Source organism: Candoia aspera, chromosome 9, assembly GCF_035149785.1.
Source record: "Candoia aspera isolate rCanAsp1 chromosome 9, rCanAsp1.hap2, whole genome shotgun sequence".
Classification (NCBI taxonomy): Eukaryota; Metazoa; Chordata; class Lepidosauria; order Squamata; family Boidae; genus Candoia; species Candoia aspera.
The window spans coordinates 69,619-94,505 of NC_086161.1; the positions used below are offsets into that span (position 1 = coordinate 69,619).

General features: G+C 46.6%; 1 protein-coding gene across 1 annotated transcript in view; it reads right to left on the bottom strand.

Moving 5' to 3' along the window:
- Positions 1-3,079: 3,079 nt before the first annotated feature.
- The window catches only part of DSCAML1 (DS cell adhesion molecule like 1), a 136,005-nt gene continuing 114,197 nt past the window's right edge, over positions 3,080-24,887 (bottom strand). Inside the window, exons 20-33 of the mRNA XM_063311025.1 lie at positions 24,300-24,439; positions 19,674-19,827; positions 19,449-19,566; positions 19,204-19,367; positions 18,917-19,015; positions 17,296-17,484; positions 8,724-9,011; positions 8,466-8,621; positions 7,992-8,022; positions 7,777-7,895; positions 7,151-7,303; positions 5,865-6,059; positions 4,553-4,864; positions 3,080-4,076 (exon numbers count right to left, since the gene is read on the bottom strand). Coding sequence (XP_063167095.1) covers positions 3,634-4,076; positions 4,553-4,864; positions 5,865-6,059; positions 7,151-7,303; positions 7,777-7,895; positions 7,992-8,022; positions 8,466-8,621; positions 8,724-9,011; positions 17,296-17,484; positions 18,917-19,015; positions 19,204-19,367; positions 19,449-19,566; positions 19,674-19,827; positions 24,300-24,439 — 2,561 coding nt within the window. The 3' untranslated portion in view covers positions 3,080-3,633. The remainder of the gene's footprint in view (positions 4,077-4,552; positions 4,865-5,864; positions 6,060-7,150; positions 7,304-7,776; positions 7,896-7,991; positions 8,023-8,465; positions 8,622-8,723; positions 9,012-17,295; positions 17,485-18,916; positions 19,016-19,203; positions 19,368-19,448; positions 19,567-19,673; positions 19,828-24,299; positions 24,440-24,887) is intronic.

The window sequence follows — 24,887 nt, forward strand, 5'->3', positions numbered from 1 at the left end:
TCCCTTACATTACTTTATGAGCTTCCCTGTTCCCTAATCAAGGCAGAGGCGGTAGTGAAGATTGCCAAGAGGAAAGCATGTCTCTCTCTGGATACCCAGCAGGTCAGCTTCAACCAGCTTTTTCTGGTGGCCTTTTGTAATTGGAAATATAAATGGTGGTTGGTTTTACCAAGATTATATTCTGAGCAGAGGTCCTGTGCCTTCTGTTCCATGCCTAATCCCCACATTCCCCTTTCCTTCTCTCCTGGGGTGCTCTGTATTGGTGCACACTCGTCAGTGAGCACCATTGGAATGTGACATCCCTCAAGCATCAGGGATGAAGATTAGAGGTTCCAAGATGCAGCAGGTTTTCAGGCAGGCCTATCCCCTTTTTAAGCTGTTCAGTGGCAGTTTGCCCCACTGCAGCACCAGGCAGGTGGCTGGTGAGCCTGAAGAGCACGGTCTCTGCAGAAGACCTTTTATGATTTTTCCATGCCATGCTGGCAGCATGATGATTGCACTGTGTCGTGGTGAATCAGTCTCTTTTTGATCAAGTGCAGAGGGAGGAGGCTGTCACCTTCATCCTCTTGTTCAGGAATGATAGAGTTAGCTGTAGATATCGCAGGGAAAGCACTCAACACCTACCCCAGTTCCCAGGAAGTACTTGTAGATCATTCTGAGAAGTTTGCACAAGGCCAGCACAGAGCTGCACAGCATTGTATGTCACATCTCAGCAGTACATGCTGGCTGATTGATTGGGAGGCTGTGGGCTTTGAACTGCTATGTAGTCTTGAGGTCCTTGTACTGCTCTGCCACCTGCTTGTTTGCCCAGCCCAACCGTCTGCCTGGAGAGTTGCCACTATCTCATGCAGAAGCTTCAGAGAAGTGAGGAGTGTTGGCAGCTTCCAATGTGGCCAGCTAGTTGGCTGAGATGTGATGCTGTGTCTCTTGCCCTGGCGCTGTTTGTCATGTCAAAAAGGAGCTCTGATAGAGAAGTGCATGGGCAAGCCACTTAGGGGGACTTCTTCAGTATTTCTTTGATCAGTTCCAGGCTGAGGTCAACACTGCTCTGACTCTAGGCCAGCATTGCTGCCTGGATGTTGGGAGCAGTGCTTGCCTATGGAAATGGAGGAGCCTTGACAGGGGCCCTGAAGCTCCTAGTGCTATATTTTGAAATACTACAGTCTTTAGGACATCTTTGTGAGATAAATGGTGAGTTGGGCAGGTTGGTCTCATGCTGATTATTACTGCCATTGTGCTACCATTTCCTTGCTTTATTCCCAGCTTGGCACAGCATGTCCCAGGAAATGTCATTGCCTTGCCTTGTCCACCCTATGTGACTCAGCCTCAAAACAGGGAAGGACATTTCTGTTCCTTTTTAAGAAGGGCTGTGGACACAAGAGCTTTAAACACAAAGTATTCTTTCAATTATGAAACTGGCGGCAAGTAAAGGGGATTGAGGAAGGAGAAGAGCTGTCTTCCTGAAGAATTTAGGTAATGGGAGACGATTCCTAGAACTGGAAAGGTCTACTGGGAATTGAAGCCAGAAGACTCAGCAAAGGGGGCATGGCATCAGCATATGGAAAGATAAAAGCCACAGGGGTGCTTACAGTTACAGAACATTAACACCAAAGCATCTTCTCAGGGGCAGCTGCCTTGCCATAAACAAATGTGGCATCTGCATTATACATGTATCAGTGAAATCTTGACCCATATTGCTGCAACAGCAACTCCTAAGTTTAATGAAAAACTTTTAGTTGGGGCTTGAAGCCAGAACTTGATTCTGGGATAATGTCACGTTTTATCCCTAATCCATGATAAAGGGCCAAAAGCTCTTAAGGCCAAAATTCTGGTAAAGGGATTAGTTTAATTCACATAGGGGGAACATGTTAGTTGCTCCTTACCAGCCATGGTTGCAGAAATGCAGCCGTGATGTGCAGAGGTTTTAGCAAAACCCTGCGGGGTTCTTTGCACTTCCTTTTTGGTCTCCTGTGAATCACTGCCCCAACAGCTAAGTGTGGGCTTTCTAATAACTCTAGTTTCTGGATTTGTTTGGAAAGAAGGGCATTCTTAGCACAGCAGCATTGAAAAGATCCCAGAACAAGAGAGAAGCATGCCAGGTTGAGTACTCATCGCTGGCCTCTTTGTTGAAGATTCTGCAGATGGCTGGGAAAACAAGCTCCTCCTCTTATCAGTCCCTGAGTTTGCCTCCTAGCATTTCTTATAGCCACCTCATTCTTTCAGCCAATGCCACTGCTGTTCCAAAGGTCACCCCCCCAATCACACTCTTCTTACCTGCTCCTCTGCCCTAGCATGGCAGAAAACACTTCATAGCATTCCAAGGCATGATCCTGAACAAATATTTTCCTGCTCTTCTTGGTACCTCACACAATAATCAGCTAAGATACGAGCAGAGGGAAGCAGAAGTAGGAACTTGGGTGTCTTGGTCATGGTTACCCATTGGGCACTTGCTCCTGCACCACTGAAAGGAAGGGATCTTGGGGCACTTGGGGAGTGCTTCCATACTGAGGACCCTCCTCTTGTGAAAGCTGCTAGAAGATTTGCCTGGCAGCGATCCAGTGGAGCGGGCTGTTGGGTTTATCTTTACTCTTGGCACCTAGAGTAAGTATTTCACCTGCTTGGGTACAGGCCATCCAGAAGGAAAAGCTAAAACTCTAGGCATTAACTTGCTCCCCACTGCAAGACAATCCAGAGTCATGCCTGGGCTGAAACTCCCCCAACCCCTCCCTCCTAAGATACAACTGTCTTGGTGTGCACACCAGACAGACAGCAGCTGATGGAAAGTCTCAGCTGCTGTCTGTCTCTCCCCGCCTGAATCTGACCTACTAAAAACCAATCCTATTTGCCATTTGATGGCCTCTATAACTGGAAGTGCTAGTAAGAAACAAATGGTGGTTTACTGTCTCTCCCTGTCTGACAATTCATATTTTATTTGCTATGTTGTGGAAAGGAAAATGGCACTTTAAAAGGTCATATTAGACATTACAGCTTTTAAATAGCTGCGGTGCCTAAGAGATGTATATATATATAATAATGATCTGCTTAATGTCTGACATTCCACAGAATAGCTTCATCCATGTTAAAACAGGACGAGAATTGCAGGATTCACCTCTAGTCTGGCAAAGCTGCCTCTGCTGCCTGCACCACAGCGTCCTTTTTGTTCTTGGAGATCAGCCTACACCAAACGAAGGACTCTCGTGTTATAGAAACATAACTTTTATTGCACACTGCGCTGGCTTTTTTTTAAAATAGAAAAAAGTATTAACACAGGCAGATGCAACTGGAAGCAAATCCCATGGTTTACCAAACAGTAAAACAACATGCAGTGTCCCAAAGGGGTCTTTTCAAAATCAAGAGGCTGCGTGACGAGGACGGTGGGAGGAGGGGAGAGAGTGCATGCCCTGTCGGATTTCAGCACCCTCTTCCGCAACACTGAAAACAGAGCAAGAGTTCTTCCATAAAAGAGATTCCTGCAAATGCTTTGAGCCCTCAGTGACTTCCCCCCAGTTCTGGAGAAGAGAAAAATAGTTTCATTTATACAAAAAAGAAAAATCCATTCTGTACAAGAGCTCCACTTATTCCAGTATAAATAACTTGGGGAAAGAGCCACATCTCGGCTGTCCTTTCTACCCGCTACACCAGTGTATAGGATTTTGAGTAGGCACCAGTTCCCTGCTTCTGCGACCTCCCTACACCAGACGTGCTCATTTCTAATAGGGAGTCTTTGGACCCCCCAATCTTGCTGTGTGTAGGCAAGCGCGGCTCAGCAGTAGGACCTGGGCTAGGTTCAGGGGCTGGGGCAGGAGCAGCAGTGGGGGCAGCAGAAGGGGCACCGCTGGCCGAGCCTGGCATGGCAAGAGTTCTCTGAGGTAAGGTGGTGGCCGCACTTGCATGGGGCGCAGCCGAGGCTTTGTTGCTGGCATCTAGTGTCAAGTGTCTGGCTTGTGTGTGATAAGCCCGAGCCAGATTTCGTATGGAGGCCTCCCGGGGTGGCACTACAGGACAAGGGTCTTGAAGGTCTGGCTTGCGGAAGAACGTTTCAGATTTCATATACAAAGGCAGGTTGCAGTAGTCACCTGTAGAAGGCAGAAAGAAGATGAGCACAGATGCTGAAGGCAGACCCAGGAATAGCCACAAGATTATTCAATTACAAATGGGAGACAAAAGGACCAGGGGAAAAAACTCTTCCGGTCCACTGAAAACAAATCCTCCAGGGAAAAGGCAAAGCAAGTACAGCCTAAAGATCCAGCCTGCTCCATAACTAGCAAGTTCCAGCATTCCCTCTCCTCATCCCCTTGATGCGCCGGCTCTCCACTTGAGCAAGCGTTATCATCCCCATTTTTATAAATCTCTCGGACCAGCTCTAGCTACATAGCCTGAAAGTTGTGTAGCTGTTTCCTGCGCAGAGAACATCCCATTCCCCTATCCAACTTCATTCCAATGGTTATGGGAAGGCAGCCTTGAGGTGCCTCATGAAGAGCTGCAATCAATTGCATCAGGGCTGTGCTCTTCACTTGGGGCACCAAAAGGCAGCAGCTGCATCATAGCTCACTTTTATTTGCTCGGTGAGGGATAGGCACAGCCACACCCTTGCCACGGTCACTGTCCTGTGGTTTAGGAGGAGAAGCTGTGAAGCGACAGATGCCTGGCTCTGAGGGAGTGCTCATTGAAGTCATGCTGTCAGCATTCTCATTGGTGCCAGTGGTCATCTGGTCAGAGGAGCTGTCAGAAATGAAGCACTCTGTGATTTCAAACTTGGCATGCTGCAGCTGCTCCTCCAACTTGGCATGCTCATAGGCCCGTGCCAACTCTTCATAAGTAGACGAGGCACTCTCTGTGGACACCATACTGTTCCGGCCTTTGTCTGTGGGAACAAGAGAGGGACACAACACAAAACCTGTCAGGACAACCACAAGGCCAGTTGATAACACTCCAACTCTCCTTTGTTAAGCAGCTGGGAATGCATGAAACCAATCCCTGTACTTCCTGACCTTGGAGTCAGAGGAGATGTGGCTGAGGTGTTATCTCAGTGCCTGGAGTCTTTGAAGATCTGGGCAGGAACAAACAGACTCAAGATCAATCCTGATAAGTCATGAGCGGATGTGAGATTGGAAATCAGTGTTATCCCATCTTTAGTTCTGGACAGGGTCATGCTCCCTAAACCTGAAATGGTTCAGAAATAAGGGGTCCTCTTGGATTTGCAACATCTGCTCAAGGAGCAGGAGGCAGATGTGGCTGGGAGAGTTTTTGCACAACTCCATCTTGTAGGTCAGTTACAACAATTCCTGGATTAGGAGTATCTGTTCACAGCAACTTATTCCTTCACCTCTTGCAATGCAATTAACTCCTGCAATGTGCTCTCCCAGAAGCTTCTATTCACTAAGCTCCAGCAGGAAGGATACCCTTTCAACTCCACAATAAGGTACCATGAAGGATGCCTTTTCCATTGCTGCCCCTCTCCTGGTGCTCCATCTGAATTCAGATCAGCAACAATGCTGCTGGTATTCAGAAAAGCTATTTAGACCTGGCTATTTTGGAGTCTTTGGGTAATAGTAGATTGACTGTTACGGTGAGTGCCATTCCTTGGTGTGATGATGCATAGAAGGTGGTAGTGGTAGTAGAAGTACCCTGGTTTATGTTGTAATTTTTGTTACTGTTTTTAATTGTACTATTTTGGAGAACCATTTAAGAGTCTAGTTTGGCTGTATGCATATAAATTGTAATAAATAAATAAAACTCCTGCAAGGTATGGGCAAAGAGGGGTGTGCCTCAATTTTTTACCCTGAGAGTTCTGGGGTGGCAGGGCAAAACAAATTGCAGTTGTATTTGGAAGTCATGTGCTAAGTGGCTGTGACCAAACTCACCTGTATCCTGGGACAGGCTAGCACTGAAACTGTCACTTTCAGTCACCGTAATGCCATGCTGGGAGCCAACGGTTCTCCAGTCAGAGGCAAGAGTCCGTGCTGGTGTGGAAGCCTGGCACTTGGTGAGAGTCCATTGGCTAGAGTATCTGTTCCGGGTGCTATGGGTAGATTTCACACTTTTCCTTGAAACGGGATCTGCAAAAGAAGATGGCTGCTGTATCTGTGCTTTGGAAGGAGAAATGAGAACTCTGTAGGTGGGGCCCTATGAGATTGTGCTGCCTCATGCAGTTGCTGTAGTTTATCACCAACAGCTTACTGGTTTTCATCAAATGGAGGAGTCGGTGATGCTTTGTATTTAAAATGATTTTTTGTATCTGCAGACCTTTCTTTTCTTTTATATATATATAAAATCATAATGGGATGTGTACAACATTCCATGCACTGAACATGTCATGCACAACATATGAGATGGACCATCACATGGACCATGCCCTGATCAAAACATGTGTCTCGCCAGGCATGGATCTAGAAGAACCATATTCTGGCCAGAGGCACTGCAGAGTGGGAGACAGCAGGGAAGCTACAAAGCCATTGGTAACAGTGTGCAGGAGCAGGAACTATGCAAAGATAAGGTATAGGAAGGTACTGAACAGAGTGTGGGGAGAGGTAGATGAACCAGTCAGGTAGGATAGGGGCAGCTATGGAAAAGCTGAGGAGAGGAACAGGGGCTGACTGGGTATGACACCTGTGTGTTTAAGCAAGGCACATGGGAGGTAAAGCAGGCACTGGCACGCAGGCCCTACAGAATAGGAGGGGAGAGAAAGTCCAGGCGCACCAGTCTTGTCCTGCTCCTCCATAAGACCCCTGTAGATTTTTCTTGGGCAAGACCTGAAATCACTAAAAGTGGGCCACAAACAGTCTGGCCACATGATAAACCACAATGTGTTTATTCTGCAGATTAAAAGGCATCTTCCAGTTAAATGGTCAAGTTTTCAGGACTTCACTGTTCCAGCATCATTAGTATAGGTTCACAGAGCCACTTGATTCAAAGCCTCTTTTATCTGAGCTGGTTACTGTGATAAATGCAACCTTAGCTAGAGGGAGATAATTTGGCTGCAAAAAGGGGCCAGTTCGGTCCCCCGGAGAGCACCTCCCTTTCTCAAGGTCCAGTGACCTGTCTGCTGAGGCATTTGATGTAAAGCTTCTCTACTTGGGCGAAGTCCTCTGACCTCTCTTCTGTGGGGTCCAGAATTGGATATCAGCCGAGGATGGACTGTGATGCTTACTGGTGCCAGGACGGATGTCAGACATATCGATCAAGGGCCCCGTGTTCTGGATCAGTGCTGGATGGTGTAGAGAAACACCTGTGCAGAAGCTCTGTGGGTTGACAGTCTGGCTGAATTCTGGGTCAGAGACGGGCACTGTTGCTTTATCATCTCCTATGGAAAACAAGTTTGGAGAATGACATCCCTTCCTGGGGCTGCTAGAAAGCAGCAACAGCCCCCAGTGCCTCTAGCTTGCCCCTCCTGCAAGAGAAGTCCACAGAGTTGGGTGGCATAACTTTTCTGCTCTCACAGATTTATTGGGGGAGGGAGGTAGGAAGGCCAGCACCCACACTTGACCACAGAGACCTCACCCAAAACACTTGCTGGGAGTCCCAAAACACAATTCACCCAATCGGGACTGGGAAGAGGCAGAACCCATAGTCCACACAGGACTGTAGTCACATGTGCAAGAAGGAACGACACATCCACAGACCAGGGGAAAGTAACTGGACAAGGGCCAAACACAAACGAGTGTGCTCTGAGGACAGTGTGTCTGTAACCTCAACAACACTGGCCTGAGTCCCAGACCAGGGCAGGCCTGTGAACGGGGATGTCAGGTGAGGAGCAGGCATTGGGAAGCCGCTCACCAATCTGCTTGATCCCCTCCTTGTCCTCAATGAGCAGCTGAACCCGGGGGATGTCAATGTGCAGCCGAGGGCCTTGTGGGGGGCCCTTCACAGGCGTGTCAAAACTACGATTATTCTTACTGTGAAGTAGAAGAACAAAAACATTTGGGGGTCAGGTATCCATCCTAAATCAAAATGCTAAACCAGCAAGACTCGAATGCTGTTGCGTTACCCACCTGATGAGCATTTCAGCCAAACTCTTGGCATCTGCAAGGGAAAGAGCAGAGATGCCTGAATGGAGTCAGGCCTGTCAGCAGAAGCAATCCTGTGCCCCGGCTGCTCTGTGGAGCTTGAATCAGGGCCGGGAGGTCACCATGGGCACTCTGACCTGGGGGCTCCTCTCTCTGAGAAGCTAAGGCTAAAGAAGAGGGACTCCAGGAAGAGTCTCATCTGTGCCCTGAGCACATGGAGAACCCCGCTGCTGAGAGATGAGAGGAACGCATGCCCCACCACCAGCTCTAAGGATGGCTCTCTCCTGCTGCAGTGTCTCTCTTTCCACCCACCGCCCCCATCTAGACAGGCAAAAGCAGGGTCCCAATCCAAACCTTACTCTAGTGGGGAAAACAGGGGTGATTACTGCTCAGTCTCTTCTGGCATGGGGATTTCTCTCCTGGTTGCTGGAAGGGGATTCCCAAGAACCAAACATTCACCTCGCAAACGTTTCAGACGCTTTTCCTTCCGCTTCTTTCGAACAACAAAGAGCAACGCAACGCCGAGTGTGGCCAAGATGACAGGGCAAGCAATGGTGAAAAGTTTCTTGACATCGTCTCCTTCCCCTTGAGCTGATTTAATAGGTGGAATGGTACCTGTGCAGAACAAGCATCAAAGCACAATCTGTGCTCCTCCTGAACAAGCCTGACCCATGGCCAGCGGGGGCTTCTAACCTCCCATCCCCGATCCACACTCACTGCCATCATAGTCCAGGGTGGCGAACTGCAGGGTTTCATTGCCGCAGCCAGCACTGTTGCATGCTTTCATGCGCAGCTCATACCAAGTGGCTTCATGCAGGTCTGTCAGAAATACTTCACTTGAATAATTGGCCCGCAGGCTCTGCCAAACCCATGTGTTTTTGGGCCGGTACTCCAGGACGATTGCTACAATGGGGCAGCCCCCATTGTTCCAGCCTTGCAGACTTAGTCTGGCATGTGTGGAGTTGATGTGGGTGAACAGATGTTGGTCCTTGTTAAAAGTTGGTTCTACAACAAGAAGGAAGAAGGTGACCTTGGGTAGAATATAGCAGTTTGTCAGGTTCTGGAAAGTGGCACTAAGGGTGCCACTTCATGACCTATGTTCCCTCTAAGGTGTCCGTGTGTGCAGGAGCATATGACTCCTAAACTTGCCCACCAGTAAAAAGTAGAGCAGATAGAAAATTAAGTTTCACCGGATTTCCAGTGGGGACATGGCAGACTGAACAGCAGTGCTTGCGGGCTCAGCAGGCAGAATTGACAACACGGCAGTTTTTTCGGGCTCAAGCAGGTTTTTTCATGAAGCCCAGGAGTGTTTTTCCAGATAAGGAAAACACCTGGAATCACCCCATTTGTCCTCCAGATGGCTGTTGCAGCCAGAAGATCGCAAACAGCATTCGCGTTCGACTGGTAAGAGCAGCCAGGAGGCTGGGATGTCACCATTTCCAAGCCACGCTGTAGCCTTAAAGGGACACTAAGACTGGCCACCCCATTTCTAAATCACCGAATTTATATTTCTTTTAAGTATGCGTACCCTCAGAGAGGCTTTCTACAGCAAGGAGAAGTGGGCTCTCTTGGTGTTTATCACTATTTCTGGGATAATTTTTTTTTAAATATTATTTTTAAGTTTTGGACTTTGCTTCCCATCCAAATATTAAGGAGGATTGAGGGTAAATAATTGTCTCCCTGTTATTATTTTTGTACTAAATTTGAAGATATTAGCATTTTCCTACACGTTGAATCGTCTGTTTTGAATGTTCAGTTTTTGCTTCTACTTTCCCTGGGGAACTGTCTGCATGTCTCATTTTCGCTTGTGTAAACACATTCCGGAATCCTTTCATATCCTTGACTTTTGCTGGTTAAGCTCCTGGGGGCCCCATGATCTACTGCGTGAGACATGGAGGAGTTTAAGCAGACTTTCACCGCCCCTTTAAACAGATTCTTTCTGATTCCTGTCAAGTTCTTATGCAAGGCATTCAGGACATTGTGGAAAACTCTTTGGGGGGAGATGGGCGGTGATGAAATTTGGTAAATAACTAAAAAATAAATAAATAAAAATATGAGGTCTAAAATGTGTCATCTGGTTGGGGATGTCGTGGAGGAAATGGAGGAATTTAACAGGGACAGAAATTTATCTTCTAAGAGTGAGATCAGGACTTCTGTTGAAATGCTGAATGAAGATTGGATAGTCGAGTTGGAGAAATTTAAGGGAGAAAGTGAGTTTCAAGCCACAAGTGAAATTGATCTTCTGGTGGAATGCCACGGAAAAGAAGGGGTTATTATGTATGGGAGGTCTCTTGAAGAGAAATCGGAGTTTTTTGGGGAGGCAGTTGGGCTGTTTGATTTTTTTTTTTTTTTAAGAAAAAAGCCCTGTGCGTATTGTGGGGTAAATGCTCTGGTTTATTATGAAGTGGGATAAGGGTTTAAAAATATTTATCTGGATTGCTTTTAGGGTTTATCTGATTTCATTTATCTTTAACAATTTGGATTAAGATTATTAAGATATAATAAAAAATGTTTGGTTTTGGGTTTAATATGATTATTAAAATTGTTGTATTACCAGGTATAATGGCAGACCATTTATATGTGTTTTAGTTTGATCTTTATTACAGGAGACAGGAATATAGTATAGTATATACTATATAGAATAGTAGTAGGAAGGAAATAAATAAATTATCTTTGGGGGGGTTGATTAGGAGGGGGGGTGTTTGTGTATATATTCTTTTAATAAAAAGGGGGGGAGCAACTGTATTTAGTGATTTTTATAATGTGCCAATGGAATGATCTATAGAAATAATGTGATTTTGGTTTAATATAGAGTAAGGGATTATCAAAAATTGTTGTATATCCTTGCTGTTAAAAGTTGGAAGTCACCTCTTTTTGTAATCTTGAAAATTTTCTCTTGTGTTTCTACACTTTTAAAGTTTGTTTTCCTTTGTAGTTTTTTGTTTTTCTGTAGCTTTTATCTTTGCTTGAAACTTAAAATTCTTATAAAAAAAAGAAAATTAGGTTTCATCAACATCATCATCTACATCATCATCACCATCATCATTTTAGGCACCATAAAACTCGGGGCTCGCCAGGAGCCTTGCACATGCTCAGTCCTTCCACTTAACTGCAGCAGAGGGGTCATTGGCGCTACTGCAGCATGGACTGAGCAGGAGCTCCCAGGGGACCCTTCTGCCAGGGACCGCAGACAGACTGTCCTTTCCCAGCCTCTGCAGCAGCAGCCAGCCTGCTGTAGATTGGGCCCAGCTAGAGACATGCCCAGTGGGACCCTGGAGCCCCCTGCACACACAGAAGCACCTCCCTCCTCCCTCCAAATAAGGCTTGATTAATATCTGTTGAGTTGCAAGCCACATGTCCATGTTTGTTGCTAACTTTATAAAAATTTCAAATTTTAAATTACTAATTATTAAAGTTTAAATAACCTCCAGAGAAGAAAAAATGCGGGGTGGTGGTGGTGAAAGAGGGGGCTATCTAAAAGCTTTTTGTATGATTTTTCTAATTTTCTTTCATTTCAATTCCACCCCAAAAGGAAATAATTTTAAATGCTTACATTGCAATTATCAGTTATCGGTGACTAGTGAGTTTATATAATAATTATAAGCGTGTATGTGTAGAGCCAGTTTGGTGTATGGTTAAGGCATCAGGATAGAAGCCAGGAGGCTGTGAGTACTAATCCCCACCCCCCCAACTCCGACCCCCCTGCAGGTGCAAAGCAGCCCCCTCTCTCAGCCCTGGGAAGAAGAAATGGACAAATCACCTGTGAAAAGAGTGCCAAGAGAGCTGCAGAGGAGAGTGGCTAGGAGTAATGTATAACTTGAGGGCACAACTCTTAAGCATGTATGTGGCATACTATTATACTTCCTAGTTTCTATATTCTAACCAAGAAATACACAAACATTTTAATATGCTATTACTGTACATGTATTTGCAATGTACTTGTATATTGGTATTGTGGCGTACAAATTTGTGCTAGGTTTGGGAAAAACTATACAAATTTTTTTTTCCACACACCACATCATGTCAGAAATTAGAGGGAACATTATTTTATTAGATGTGCCATACTGAGAATATGGAATACATATAAACCCAGGTTGTGCCCAAAAATACCTTTGTGGCTTTCAGCATAAGAAGCATTTCATAGTCGAGAAATGGTAAGTAAACATGAATTATGAACTTACTGTGATCTGTTAGAATTTTGTCAGGGGGAATGTAAAATAAAATCAAGAAAAGATGTGGCAGAAGACACACTTGTCAATTGTTCTCTTACATACAATTACAAGAAAGGTTTAAAGCAGATAAAAGAACTTTTGGTTTTGAACATTGTAAGACTGAGTTCGAAACAGAATTGTATACAAATGATGAACATGTTATTGCTAAAATGTATAAACTTTTATTGAAATTTGAAACAGAAGAACAAGTGAAAGAATGTATGATAAAGTGGGCTAAAAGCTTTGGTTACAACATAAAAATGGAACTGTGGGAAAATATGTGGATGAAAGGACTGAAATTTATATTACGTTATAATCTTAACTTCAGCAAAGGATCGTTACCTTGTCGTGGTGCTGGAGCTTGAGCACCTCAATGATGCCATGAGCTAAACCGTGAAGGGCCACCCAAGATGGGAACGTCATGACAGAGAGGTCAGACTAAATGCGATCCCTGGGGAAGGTAATGGCAACCCACCCCAGTATTCTTGCCATGAAAACTAAATGGATCAGTACAACCAGAGATATGTCGGTATACCATCGGAAGATGAGACCCCCAGGTTGGAAGATGGTCAAAATGCTACTGGGAAGGAACAGAAGATGAGTTCAACTAGCCCCAGACGTGATGACGCAGCTAGCTCAAAGCCGAAAGGACGGCTAGCAGCCGACGGTGCTGGTGGTGAACGGCGAATCCGATGTTCTAAGGATCGACACACCATTGGAACCTGGAATGTAAGATCTATGAGCCAGGGCAAATTGGATGTGGTTATTGGTGAGATGTCAATATTAAAGATAGACATTTTGGGCGTCAGTGAACTGAAATGGACTGGAATGGGCCACTTCACATCAGATGACCACCAGATCTACTACTGTGGACAAGAGGACCACAGAAGAAATGGAGTAGCCTTCATAATTAATAGTCAAGTGGCTAAAGCAGTGCTTGGATACAATCCAAAAAACAACAGAATGATCTCAATTCGAATTCAGGGCAAGCCATCTAACATTACAGTGATCCAAATATACGCCCCAACCACAAATGCTGAAGAAGCTGAAGTAGAGCAGTTCTATGAGGATCTGCAGCACCTACTGGACAACACGCCTAAAAGAGATGTTATTTTCATCACAGGAGACTGGAATGCTAAGGTGGGCAGTCAAATGACACCTGGAATTACAGGTAAGTATGGCCTGGGAGAACAAAACGAAGCAGGACATAGGCTGATAGAATTTTGCCAAGACAATTCCCTCTGCATAACAAACACTCTCTTCCAACAACCTAAGAGACGGCTTTATACATGGACTTCACCAGATGGACAACACCGAAATCAGATTGACTACATCCTTTGCAGCCAAAGGTGGCGGACATCTGTACAGTCGGTAAAAACAAGACCTGGAGCTGACTGTAGTTCAGATCACGAACTTCTTCTTGCACAATTTAGGATCAGACTAAAGAGATTAGGGAAGACCCACAGATCAGCTAGATATGAGCTCACTAATATTCCTAAGGAATATGCAGTGGAGGTGAAGAATCGGGACTGGACTTAGTAGATAGGGTCCCGGAAGAACTATGGACAGAAGTTCGCAGCATTGTTCAGGAGGCGGCAACAAAATACATCCCAAAGAAAGAGAAAACCAAGAAGGCAAAATGGCTGTCTGCTGAGACACTAGAAGTAGCCCAAGAAAGAAGGAAAGCAAAAGGCAACAGTGATAGGGGGAGATATCCCCAATTAAATGCAAAATTCCAGAGGTTAGCCAGAAGAGATAAGGAATTATTTTTAAACAAGCAATGCGCGGAAGTGGAAGAAGACAATAGAATAGGAAGGACAAGAGACCTCTTCCAGAAAATTAGAAACATCGGAGGTAAATTCCAGGCAAAAATGGGTATGATCAAAAACAAAGATGGCAAGGACCTAACAGAAGAAGAAGAGATCAAGAAAAGGTGGCAAGAATATACAGAAGACCTGTATAGGAAGGATAACAATATCGGGGATAGCTTTGACGGTGTGGTCAGTGAGCTAGAGCCAGACATCCTGAAGAGTGAGGTTGAGTGGGCCTTAAGAAGCATTGCTAATAAGAAGGCAGCAGGAGATGATGGCATCCCAGCTGAACTGTTCAAAATCTTACAAGATGATGCTGTCAAGGTAATGCATGCTATATGCCAGCAAATTTGGAAAACACAAGAATGGCCATCAGATTGGAAAAAATCAACTTATATCCCCATGCCAAAAAAGGGAAACACTAAAGAATGTTCAAACTATCGAACAGTGGCACTCATTTCACATGCCAGTAAGGTAATGCTCAAGATCCTTCAAGGTAGACTTCAGCAGTTCATGGAGCGAGAATTGCCAGATGTACAAGCTGGCTTTAGAAAAGGCAGAGGAACTAGAGACCGAATTGCCAATATCCGCTGGATAATGGAAAAAGCCAGGGAGTTTCAGCAAAACATCTATTTCTGTTTTATTGACTATTCTAAAGCCTTTGACTGTGTGGACCATAACAAATTGTGGCAAGTTCTTAGTGGTATGGGGACACCAAGTCATCTTGTATGCCTCCTGAAGAATCTGTATAACGACCAAGTAGCAATAGTAAGAACAGACCACAGAACAACGGACTGGTTTAAGATTGGGAAAGGAGTACGGCAGGGCTGTATACTCTCACCCTACCTATTCAACTTGTATGCAGAACACATCATGCGACAAGCTGGGCTTGAGGAATCCAAGGCTGGAGTTAAAATCTCTGGAAGAAACATTAACAATCTCAGATATGCAGATGATACCACTTTGATGGCTGAAAGTGAAGAGGAACTGAGGAGCCTTATGATGAAGGTGAAAGAAGAAAGTGCAAAAGCTGGCTTGCAGCTAAACCTCAAAAAAACCAAGATTATGGCAACCAGCTTGATTGATAACTGGCAAATAGAGGGAGAAAATGTAGAAGCAGTGAAAGACTTTGTATTTCTAGGCGCAAAGATTACTGCAGATGCTGACTGCAGTCAGGAAATCAGAAGACGCTTAATCCTTGGGAGAAGAGCAATGACAAATCTCGATAAAATAGTTAAGAGCAGAGACATCACACTGACAACAAAGGCCCGCATAGTTAAAGCAATGGTATTCCCCGTAGTAACATATGGCTGCGAGAGCTGGACCATAAGGAAGGCTGAGAGAAGGAAGACAGATGCTTTGGAACTGTGGTGTTGGAGGAAAATTCTGAGAGTGCCTTGGACTGCAAGAAGATCAAACCAGTCCATCCTCCAGGAAATAAAGCCAGACTGCTCACTTGAGGGAATGATATTCAAGGCAAAACTGAAATACTTTGGCCACATAATGAGAAGACAGGACACCCTGGAGAAGATGCTGATGCTAGGGAGAGTGGAAGGCAAAAGGAAGAGGGGCCGACCAAAGGCAAGATGGATGGATGATATTCTAGAGGTGACGGACTTGTCCCTGGGGGAGCTGGGGGTGTCGACGACCGACAGGAAGCTCTGGCGTGGGCTGGTCCATAAAGTCACGAAGAGTCGGAAGCAACTAAACGAATAAACAACAACAACAAACATAATCTTAAAGAGAATTTTTATAAAATGATGTACTGTTGGTATATGTCACCAGAAAAATTGTCTAGAATATATAAAGGTACTTTGAATTTATGTTGGAAATGTGAACAAGAGAGGACATTTTATCATGCTTGGTGGACGTGTAAAAAAGCTAAAAAATTTTGGACTCAATTATACTAATTAAGAAGATCTTAAAGATTAATATACAATTGAAGCCAGAGGTGTTTCTTTTAGGACTGATCAGTTGGAAAAAAGCCACGGAACTTTGTTTTTATATATGATAACCACAGCAAGACCATTATATGCACAAAGGTGGAAAGATCTGACTTTACTCCCCTCTTTTGGGGGAGATGGGCGGTGGCGAAATTTGATAGATAGAGAGATAGAGAGATAGAGAGATAGATAGAGAGATAGAGAGATATAGATAGATGATAGATAGATGATAGATAAATAGATAAATAAAATTACCCACAAAGGAGGAATGGAAGGGGAAGATGATGGAACTTGCTGAGATGTCCGAATTGACATCTTTGATCAGAGAAAAGACATTTAACACTGACTGGAAACCCATTTAGACTTCTTGTGTGAAATAAAAAAATGAACTTTTGATATATGGTTTTGATGATTAGAAAAAAAAAATAGATTATAGAAAAAATGAAAGTTATGCTGTAACCACAGAGTAAGAGGTTAATTTACAATTACAACTGCTGTAAAAGAAAATTGGAAGTTACTTCTTTATATTTTCTTCTTTTTTCCTGTGCTTTTGGCTCTGTCTTTTCTTTCTTTCTTTCTTTCTTTCTTTACTTCTTTCTTTTCTTTATTCTAAATATTAGTTTCTGTTAATTTTTATCTTTCTTGTTTAAAATCCTAATAAAGTTATTTAAAAAAAAAAGAAATTAGAAGGAACATTTTTGATGACTCTTCCATAAGGATCCTCTATCCAACCAGAGGCCTTCTTAGCACAAGGAGATCCACAGTGGCTTTGATCCTAAAGGTCAGACTAAGATCAGCACCAAGCTTGCAATCAACTTGATGTGTGTAATATTTCAGTTATGCTTCACATGGTGCATTCCTTAAACTGGCAACCCTTTGAAAACATAGTGGCTGCCTGCAAACCATTATAACAAACTTGTCTGCCTCGTTTAAAGTAAGTCACTTAGGAGACCAGGCTGGAACAAGCCAAGGGCCTCTCTTTGCCACAGCAGGCTGCTCCTCCCTTCAAGAAAGGAGGATTCAGTTTCACTCCAGCACAAGAGAAAGGCAGAGGAATGGCGACCACAGCCGTATTTTTATTCACCAACTGGTGAAACACATAATGGTGCAGGAACCACAATTTCCCTCTCGGAAGCTTTTCCTTCCTAATGAACTCAGACTCTCCAGCTCTAAAAAAGCATCTTGGTCATCATCTGGACAAACTCCCCCTTCCCGTCCATAGCGGGTAGTGGCAGGCTCCCTTCCAGCCACACCTGCTGGTGCTGCCGCTGCAGCCACCACTGCTGCCACGGCCCGCCTCCCGCGCCCCTTTGCCTCCAGTCACCTCTGCCGTGGGTCTTGGCCTCAATGATCTCGCTGATGCGGCCAGCTCCCACGCTGTTCTTGGCAGCCAGCTTCACCTTGTACCAGGTCCCACATTTCAGGCTCCCCAGCTTGAAGGAACGCTCTGTGGAAGCAATTAACACGTCCTTCCACTCCTCACTATTATCCACTGAGTACTGGAGCACAAAGCCTGCAGGGGTGCAGCAAAGGCATCTGTGGGCGTGTGGCCAGTAGGAGAAGAGGAGTCTGCCCAGCAGGTACCATGGGGGAGCCTCTGCGATCTCATCCCACAGTTAATGCAAGCAGCAATGTTCACAGCCCAGGTCTGAGTCTCCCCCACCCCCTGCCCCCTGCCCCAGGAGCTCCAGGACAACCCGGTGTCTCCGCCAAAGAAAGAAATGGCAAACCTTCTGTTGGGTGCCCATTCTCCTACAACAGCCATCTCCCATTTGGCCAAAGGTAAATTCAGAGCTTGATAAGCAAAGCTAATCAGAATAACAAAATGCCTCATCAAACAAGAAGGTGCAACGCTGCCTCAGGACCCATGTGCGCATGCTATGAAGGAAGGGTGTGAGCTCCTGCACATGTGTGCTTGTGCCAGACAGAGAGGGAGAGATTCATTCAGGCATTTGGGGATCTGACCCCACCTATTCACCCCACGAAGCCCCAGCCTTGAAGGAGAAAACAAGACTCGCAGGCGCCGTGCAGCTGTGCTCCCCCGTCCCCATCTCCTCCTCCTCCTCCTCTGGTCACACACCTCCCTCCACTGCCCCTCACTAAGCAGTGAAGCAGTGGAGACAGGAGGTTCCACACCCATCCGTTGCACTGCAACACTGCTGGCTGTATCTGGCTGTTTTCAATTAAAAAGAAACACATCAAGCCACCCGAGCAAATGCTGCTAGCTAGGGAGACTGCCTTGTAATTATCTCCATGTGTTTAATTAATTGCAGTGTGAAGACTCCATTCCCTCCTTGTTCTGGGACCGCCGTTGTCTCCCTGAGGGCACTTGAAGGGGGTGAACAAGGCATCGGCACTCAGCTTCACTCAAGGAGTCCGACAGGGAAAGGCATGCCAAAGCCTCCACACAGATTCCCGGGAGATCTTGCCCCGGCTACTCCCTTTCAACCCTACCGACCTCGAGGGTCTGTTGTGGAATTAAAATGGAGGATCAGATCTTCCTCCCCCTCATCCCTAAACAAGCTGGTCAGGGAGGTACAACAAGGAACATGAGCCCAAGTACGAGGGAACAGCCTGCCCTTCTCCGACTGCCTTAAATGGGCCACGCTCAGAGCTGTTCGAGCTCCTCCCATCCACCTGTTCTCTCTCTCTCTCTCTCATGCACACACACATGGCCTCAAATGAAGCTCTGAGAAGTCTTTCACAGAGCCAAGGAACCATCTGGTGCTCCTCAAAAGAATGCCTGCACCCAATGCCAGCCTCCCTTGTAAATCTTTGGCTGCAGCAACATCAGGGAGCTGCACCCAGAGGATTAACAGCACAATCTCACAGAAGGTCCAAGACCAGAGAAGGAATGCCTAGTCCTTCAGAAATGGGGGAGAGAGTTGGGGAGACATTCAGGGACATCTACCCACCAAGCGCAGCATCCCTCCCCTTCAACTTGCCTCGGATGGAGCTGCCACCATTGTCACCGGGGATCCAGGCCAAGGTGATAGATGAAGCCGAAGTCTTGGACACCATCAGCCGGGGCTGGTCTGGCGGGACTGAAAAGACAGGCCATTTGGGTCAGCTTCCTTCTCACCCAGCTCCTCCTCATTCAGCTCTAGGAGCTTCCAAAGCTGGGCACTCCAGGGGCAGGGAAGGGAGGAAGTCAATTTAACCAGTCATTTGGGCTACAAGCTGTCCAGGTTTCCTGTTCAAAAGACAAAGCCAAGGATGGGAAAGAGCTCACCTTGCACCAGCAAGTTGACAATGATAGTGTCAAATCCCCAGGTGTTCGTTGCAGTGCAAGTGTAATAGCCAGAGTCCTCTGCTTTCACGGAGCGCAGAATCAGGGTGCCATTGGGCTGAATCTGGCGATGACCATCCAAAATTACTGGAATAGCTGAATCATCACTGCAAGAGAAGACACAATTGTGAAAAAGACAGAGGCTGGCCAGAGATCTCCCAGTGACCACCCCCTTGGTAAAACTATACCTGTCCTTAGTCCATTTCACAGCTGGGAGAGGCTCCCCCACTGAACTGCATGGCAGTCGCACGTCTTTCATCCATGGAGTGGTGACTGTGCCACCAAATGAGATGATCTTGGCTGGAGCTGGAAAAGGAACCGGGGGGAGGGGTGGCATTGTGGAAGGTGTGTCCGCTTGGCCCACGGCAGCCCACTGCCCAACTCTGAGAGAGCCCCCCATTCCTCTGCCAAACCTTTTCCAGCAGGCTCAATGGTGACTTTCTCACTCAGGTTGCCGCGCCCTGCTGATGTGACAGCCGCAACCCAGAGCAGGTACTGCTGCCCACGGTTCAGGTGTGCAATGCGATAGAACAGCTGCTCTGGGCTTGTTTCATACTCGCTGGGAGCCTGAAGAACAGAAGCAGAGCAGCCCTGCAGCTGGATCAGGTGTGAGGCTGGTTTCCTGCCTGCCCAATGGAGGCTGCTCAGAAGCCCATGCACCACAGCAGCTGCCACTCAGAGGCCCCTGATCCTGGAGGCAGGTCAGTCACCCAGCAACCACAGCGAGCCACTGCCAGTTCGCCCATCCCAGCTTCAGGGCTGCAGTTGATGGGCAGCACCACTCCTTTTGTTGTCTGTCCGAAAGCTCCCCCACACCTCCCACTTCCCTGAAACTCCACTGGTTTCCAGTCTCAGGAGAGAGCTTTTCCCCAACCTTTTTTCTAAAGTACTGCAAGATCTCTTACATTTGTGCAGATACATTATTCTTCCTACAACAAACCACATTTATTATTCACTCTCCATTTCTTCAAGCCAGGCAGATATTCTTGGAGTTCTTCACTGCCTATTATTGTTTTAAGCAAAAAAAAAAAAAGTGGCTACCTCACTTTTCACCTCTAACTTGGGCTCTTTTATGAATGGGTTAAATAGCCCCAACCGCTGCTGTTTTCAAGAAGCTAGAGTCTTAAAGGGGGAAATGCCTGAGGCCGCAGCTCTGATGCTGGGCAAGGAGGCATCACCCTGTCTGCTGGACCATCAGAGCCCAAGGCTTACATTATGGGCTGGGAGCTTGATGAGAGGGTGTCTATTTATGTGTTTGCTACCCTATTACACTCACAGCATGCTCTGCTTCTCACCCCTGTAAGATGGATCTGGAGCAGGCAGAAAATTCCCACACAAGAGAGGGTTCAGGCTGCTGTGACTTGCGCTGATTGCTGGCTTGACAGAGCATCCAAGTGGCCTGGCTGGACCACTTTTAAACTGTGGCCCAAGGCAGAACCACATGGAGCCAGGCAGGCAGGTAGGCCAAACCCCTCAAGTCCTCAGCATCTGGGCCTCTCCCTTGGGTCAGGAGAGAGAGAGATTCTTCCAGGCAAGCTTGACTCCCCCCTCCCCTCCCAGACCACTCAGGTGCAACCAGCCACTTCCAGACGGAAGACTCAAGGCTGCAAAGATTTCCCAGAACTGCCACCAGTGGGCACATGCAGCTGCCATGGAAGCTCCATCCAGGCCAATGCCAAGCCTGACTGGCAGACAAATGCCTCACCTCTGTGGTTTTGGCTTGGCATACTTAGAACATGGATTGGTAGACCCACAGGCAGTACACTTACATCTAACCAGTGTTTAAGTATGCAAGCATAAATATTACATTGCATACATAATTTTAAGCCAAATGACAGCCTTGACTAGATGCCAAGGAAACAATATCAGATCTCAGCAGCTTCACCAGTTGCTTTGATGAAAAGAGTACGTTGCCCTGGAAACGAAGGGCTCAGATGTTAAAATGAACCGCAGAAAGAGATTTTGATAAGCAAATCCTGTCCCTGCCCTCCTTCCCAACCTAACAGACCCCGAATTTTCCCAGGAAGCTCTGGGGGGTCAACTAAGACCTCCAGTGGGCTGAATCCATTTAAGTGTTGCTGCTGCTGCTGGTGCAACTAAGACAGACAGAACAAAGGAGTCCATGTTCTGCATGGACCAGAAGTTACCCTCACAGCAGCAACAAGCCAAAGGAGCAGCAGCCTGTTCTGTAGAAAATGCTTCTATTGTATTTTATTCATTTATTACAAGACGGCTCAGTCTCCTAAAAACAATGAAATGATGAAATGTAAGAATTGTAAAATCATCATATCTCAGCCGTCATACTGTAATAAATCAAGTTTGAAACCAGGCATTCCTGGACAGCAGCCTTGAAGTCTCTACAAGAGAAGACCATCTTCACAGCCCTTCTAGGGGTCATTAGGGAGCATCCTAACCTCAGATGGAAAGCTGTTTCAGAGTGAAGCTGTTGCAACTCAAAGGCCTAGCCCTCTCACCTAATGCTCTGGAACTACATCCCTAACATCTGTGGTGGGGTGGGGGGCTGCAGCATGCCCTCTTGGCCTGCCAGCACTGGTAGATTCTACTTGGAGCAGGCAGTCTTGAATGCAACCTGGACCTGAGCCATGAAGGGCTTTGCAGGTAATCACAGCACCCTGAATTGGCCCAGAGACAAAGTGACAACTGGGACAGCTTTCACAACATAATAATAACTAATCTCCCCTGTTAGTATGTAGGCAGCTTAGTATGTCTGTTGCATCAGCTGTAGCTTCTGAATTATCTTCAAGTTAGCCTTCATGCTGAAGCAATTACAGTAGTCCAAATGCCAGATGATAATGGCATGAGTCACTGTCAACAAAGCCCTCTGCTCCAAAAAAGGCCACAACTAGCACCTCAGCTGAAGCTGGGCCAAGTCTCTCCTGGCCACAGTCTCCATCTGCTAATTCAGGAGTGGCAGATCTAAGAGAAATCTCAGACTGTGCACTTGCTCCTTCAAGGGGGATGCAACTCTGTTTAGAGCAAGAGATGGAACCTAGAGCCAGAGAACTCCATCTTTCTGCAATCTGTTTCACCCCACAGAGCCTCCAGGCATGGGGTCAGGATGCCACTGCATCTCCTGCTCAGCTGGAGAGTGGAAATGGGTAGCTGATGAGACCTCACCATGAACCAACAGATGATTTCCCCCACAAGTTGCATATAGGTGTTAAAAAAATGGATGAGAGGCTCTCCATGTTGGGATGGCTCCTTCCCACCACCCAAATTAATCAGCTCAGGAAAGAGCAGAGGCACTGCCAAAGAGTATCACTAATTTCCAGAAAGATATCATGACAAATGGTATTGATGCTGCTGAGAAATACAGAATGACCACCCTTCCTCCTGGTCCCTCCACAGGTCATCCACAAAAGTAACCAATGTAATTTCTGTCCCATGTTCAGGCCTGAGCACAATCTAGACAATCCTCTTCATCCCAGGGCCCCACCACCTTCTCTACAATCTCCCCAAAGAATGGAAAGCTTTAGATGGAAACAGATGTTCAGATTGGCCATACCATTCCCTCTTTCAAAGAGGCATTTGCATTTCTCTAATCCAGCTCTCATATCCTCCCTGGCAACTCTGAAAAGCCAGGTGGGACAAGGAGCAGCCTACACATGGCAGAGCTCAACCCACAGAAAACTCTGTCAACCTCCTTGGAGTTCATAGCTCAAATGAAGAACCCCACACAATTTTGCAAGGCACTGACCTTTGCATCTCATTGGACTTTGCGCAGCTGTCATCAAACTCCAAGCAATACAAGTGATTTCATCTGCAAAGTGACTAGCCAAAAAAGTCACGGTGGCTTGAAAGTACTTCTTCTGACCCAACACAGCTGGGATAACCTTAACCAATTCCACTGGTGCATTAAGAGCATGGAAATAGCCATGCTTCAGTTAAACTTGTGGTCAAACTGCCTTCCAAATCATTGGGAGATCCCAAAGCATGCTTGAAAATCAGTAAGATCCATAAAGGTCTAAGGCAGACCATCCTAACTGATCCCACCCCCTGTAGCTGCCAAAATAGGAAGCGTGCATAAGCAGCCCAGGCAAACAGGGAACTATCATCCTACAGTGAAGGGAAGCACCTTTCCCTCCCCAAAGGCCTTCCTGCAGATCAGCACCCCTGCTGCAGCCCGTTCTGTGACAGAGAGCTCAGAGTGAAAACTGCCCAGTCTCTAATGTGGCCTCTGACTCCGGCTCTCTAGCAAAAGCCTGGGCCATCTTAGGAACCCTGAAATGGCCATCTCTGGATGGCCTGCCCTGGAGGTGACAATCTGACCTCTATCTGTGACTGGCCAGGCAAAGCAGTTGGAGCTAGAAGGATACTCTTTTAGGGTACCCTCACCTCGCCAGCCCTCCTGCTCAGACTGAGCCAAGGGGATGGACTTTCTCCATCATGGCAGCAGAGAAGCAAATTTGGGGAACTGCCTGCTGCAGAAGGTGAAGTAAGTGCTTGATGCCTCCCCACCAATTGGCAAAGGAATATTTTGAGTGGATTGTTCTGATAAAGTACATTTTAACTCATGAATGCTGTTTATCTTTGACTTTTACTGGTGTGTTTTTAAATGTTTTATGTTTTAAATATAGATTTGTGCATTATTGGAGTTAGCCACAAGACAGGATTTAAGATGAATTAGCAAATTAATGATGGCCATTTAACTCAACAAGATAAATTGGTCAGCCTGTAAGTTATGGGATGTGGTGAAAGAGAAAGCGTGGTGGTAGAGGGTGGGGGGGAGAGAAAGGAAAAACACTATGGGACAGAGGTCTGCCCCACTATAATATTTTTCTTTCTCACCTCATCCTGGTTTCCAGAATTGACTGAGATGGTCCACCAAACTCAGGGCTGCTTCTGGCAGCTCCTGACTGTGACCCGGGGCTGAGGATTCCTGGAGCAAAGCTGTCTGAGGCCACTCCTTCTGAGCAGATCCTTTCTTCAGGAGACGGACAGTGCTTTGCAACCGCCTAGCTAGGCAGCTAAGGCATATGTGTCCCCACTCCCCCAACAGTCCCATCACAGCTGCTCACCGGCTGGCCAGAGCCTGGGCTGGAGCAGAAAATGGTGTACTTCCGGATAACCCCATTGGGTTTCGAGGGTGGCAGCCAGGACACCACAACACTGCTGGCAGAGGAAGGCACTGCTTTGATCCCAGCAGGAGGACCAGGAACTGGAGGAGGAAACAAGCAAAGAAGGGGCATGATTCTCAAGGCACATGATTCCTTGCCTCCTTCCAACCTGGGGTGCTCTACGTGGGCTGCAGGGCAGCCACACCAACACAGGAGGGAGGGAGGAACCACAACTACTTCCACTGCCCTGCCCGGGGAGGGCAGGGGGCTGGGGGAGCAGTGCTTTGCTTTTGCCCCAGTTGTGCCAGCCACCAAAGATCTCATTGGCAAGACCACTGATCTCTCCTTTTAGAACAGCTGCTGCCACTAGAGGGAATACCTGGGCAGGCTGCTCCCAGCCCATCCAGACAATGAGGGTCTTGAGCAGATTCTTGACAGACTGAGGCAAGCAGAGCAAAGGTTTAAGAAAACAGAGCTCCCGCAGAGAGCTCCTGTGCCACGTCTGGAAGGCTGCTGGAAGGGATCAGCAGAAAGCTGGCCAGCCAACGC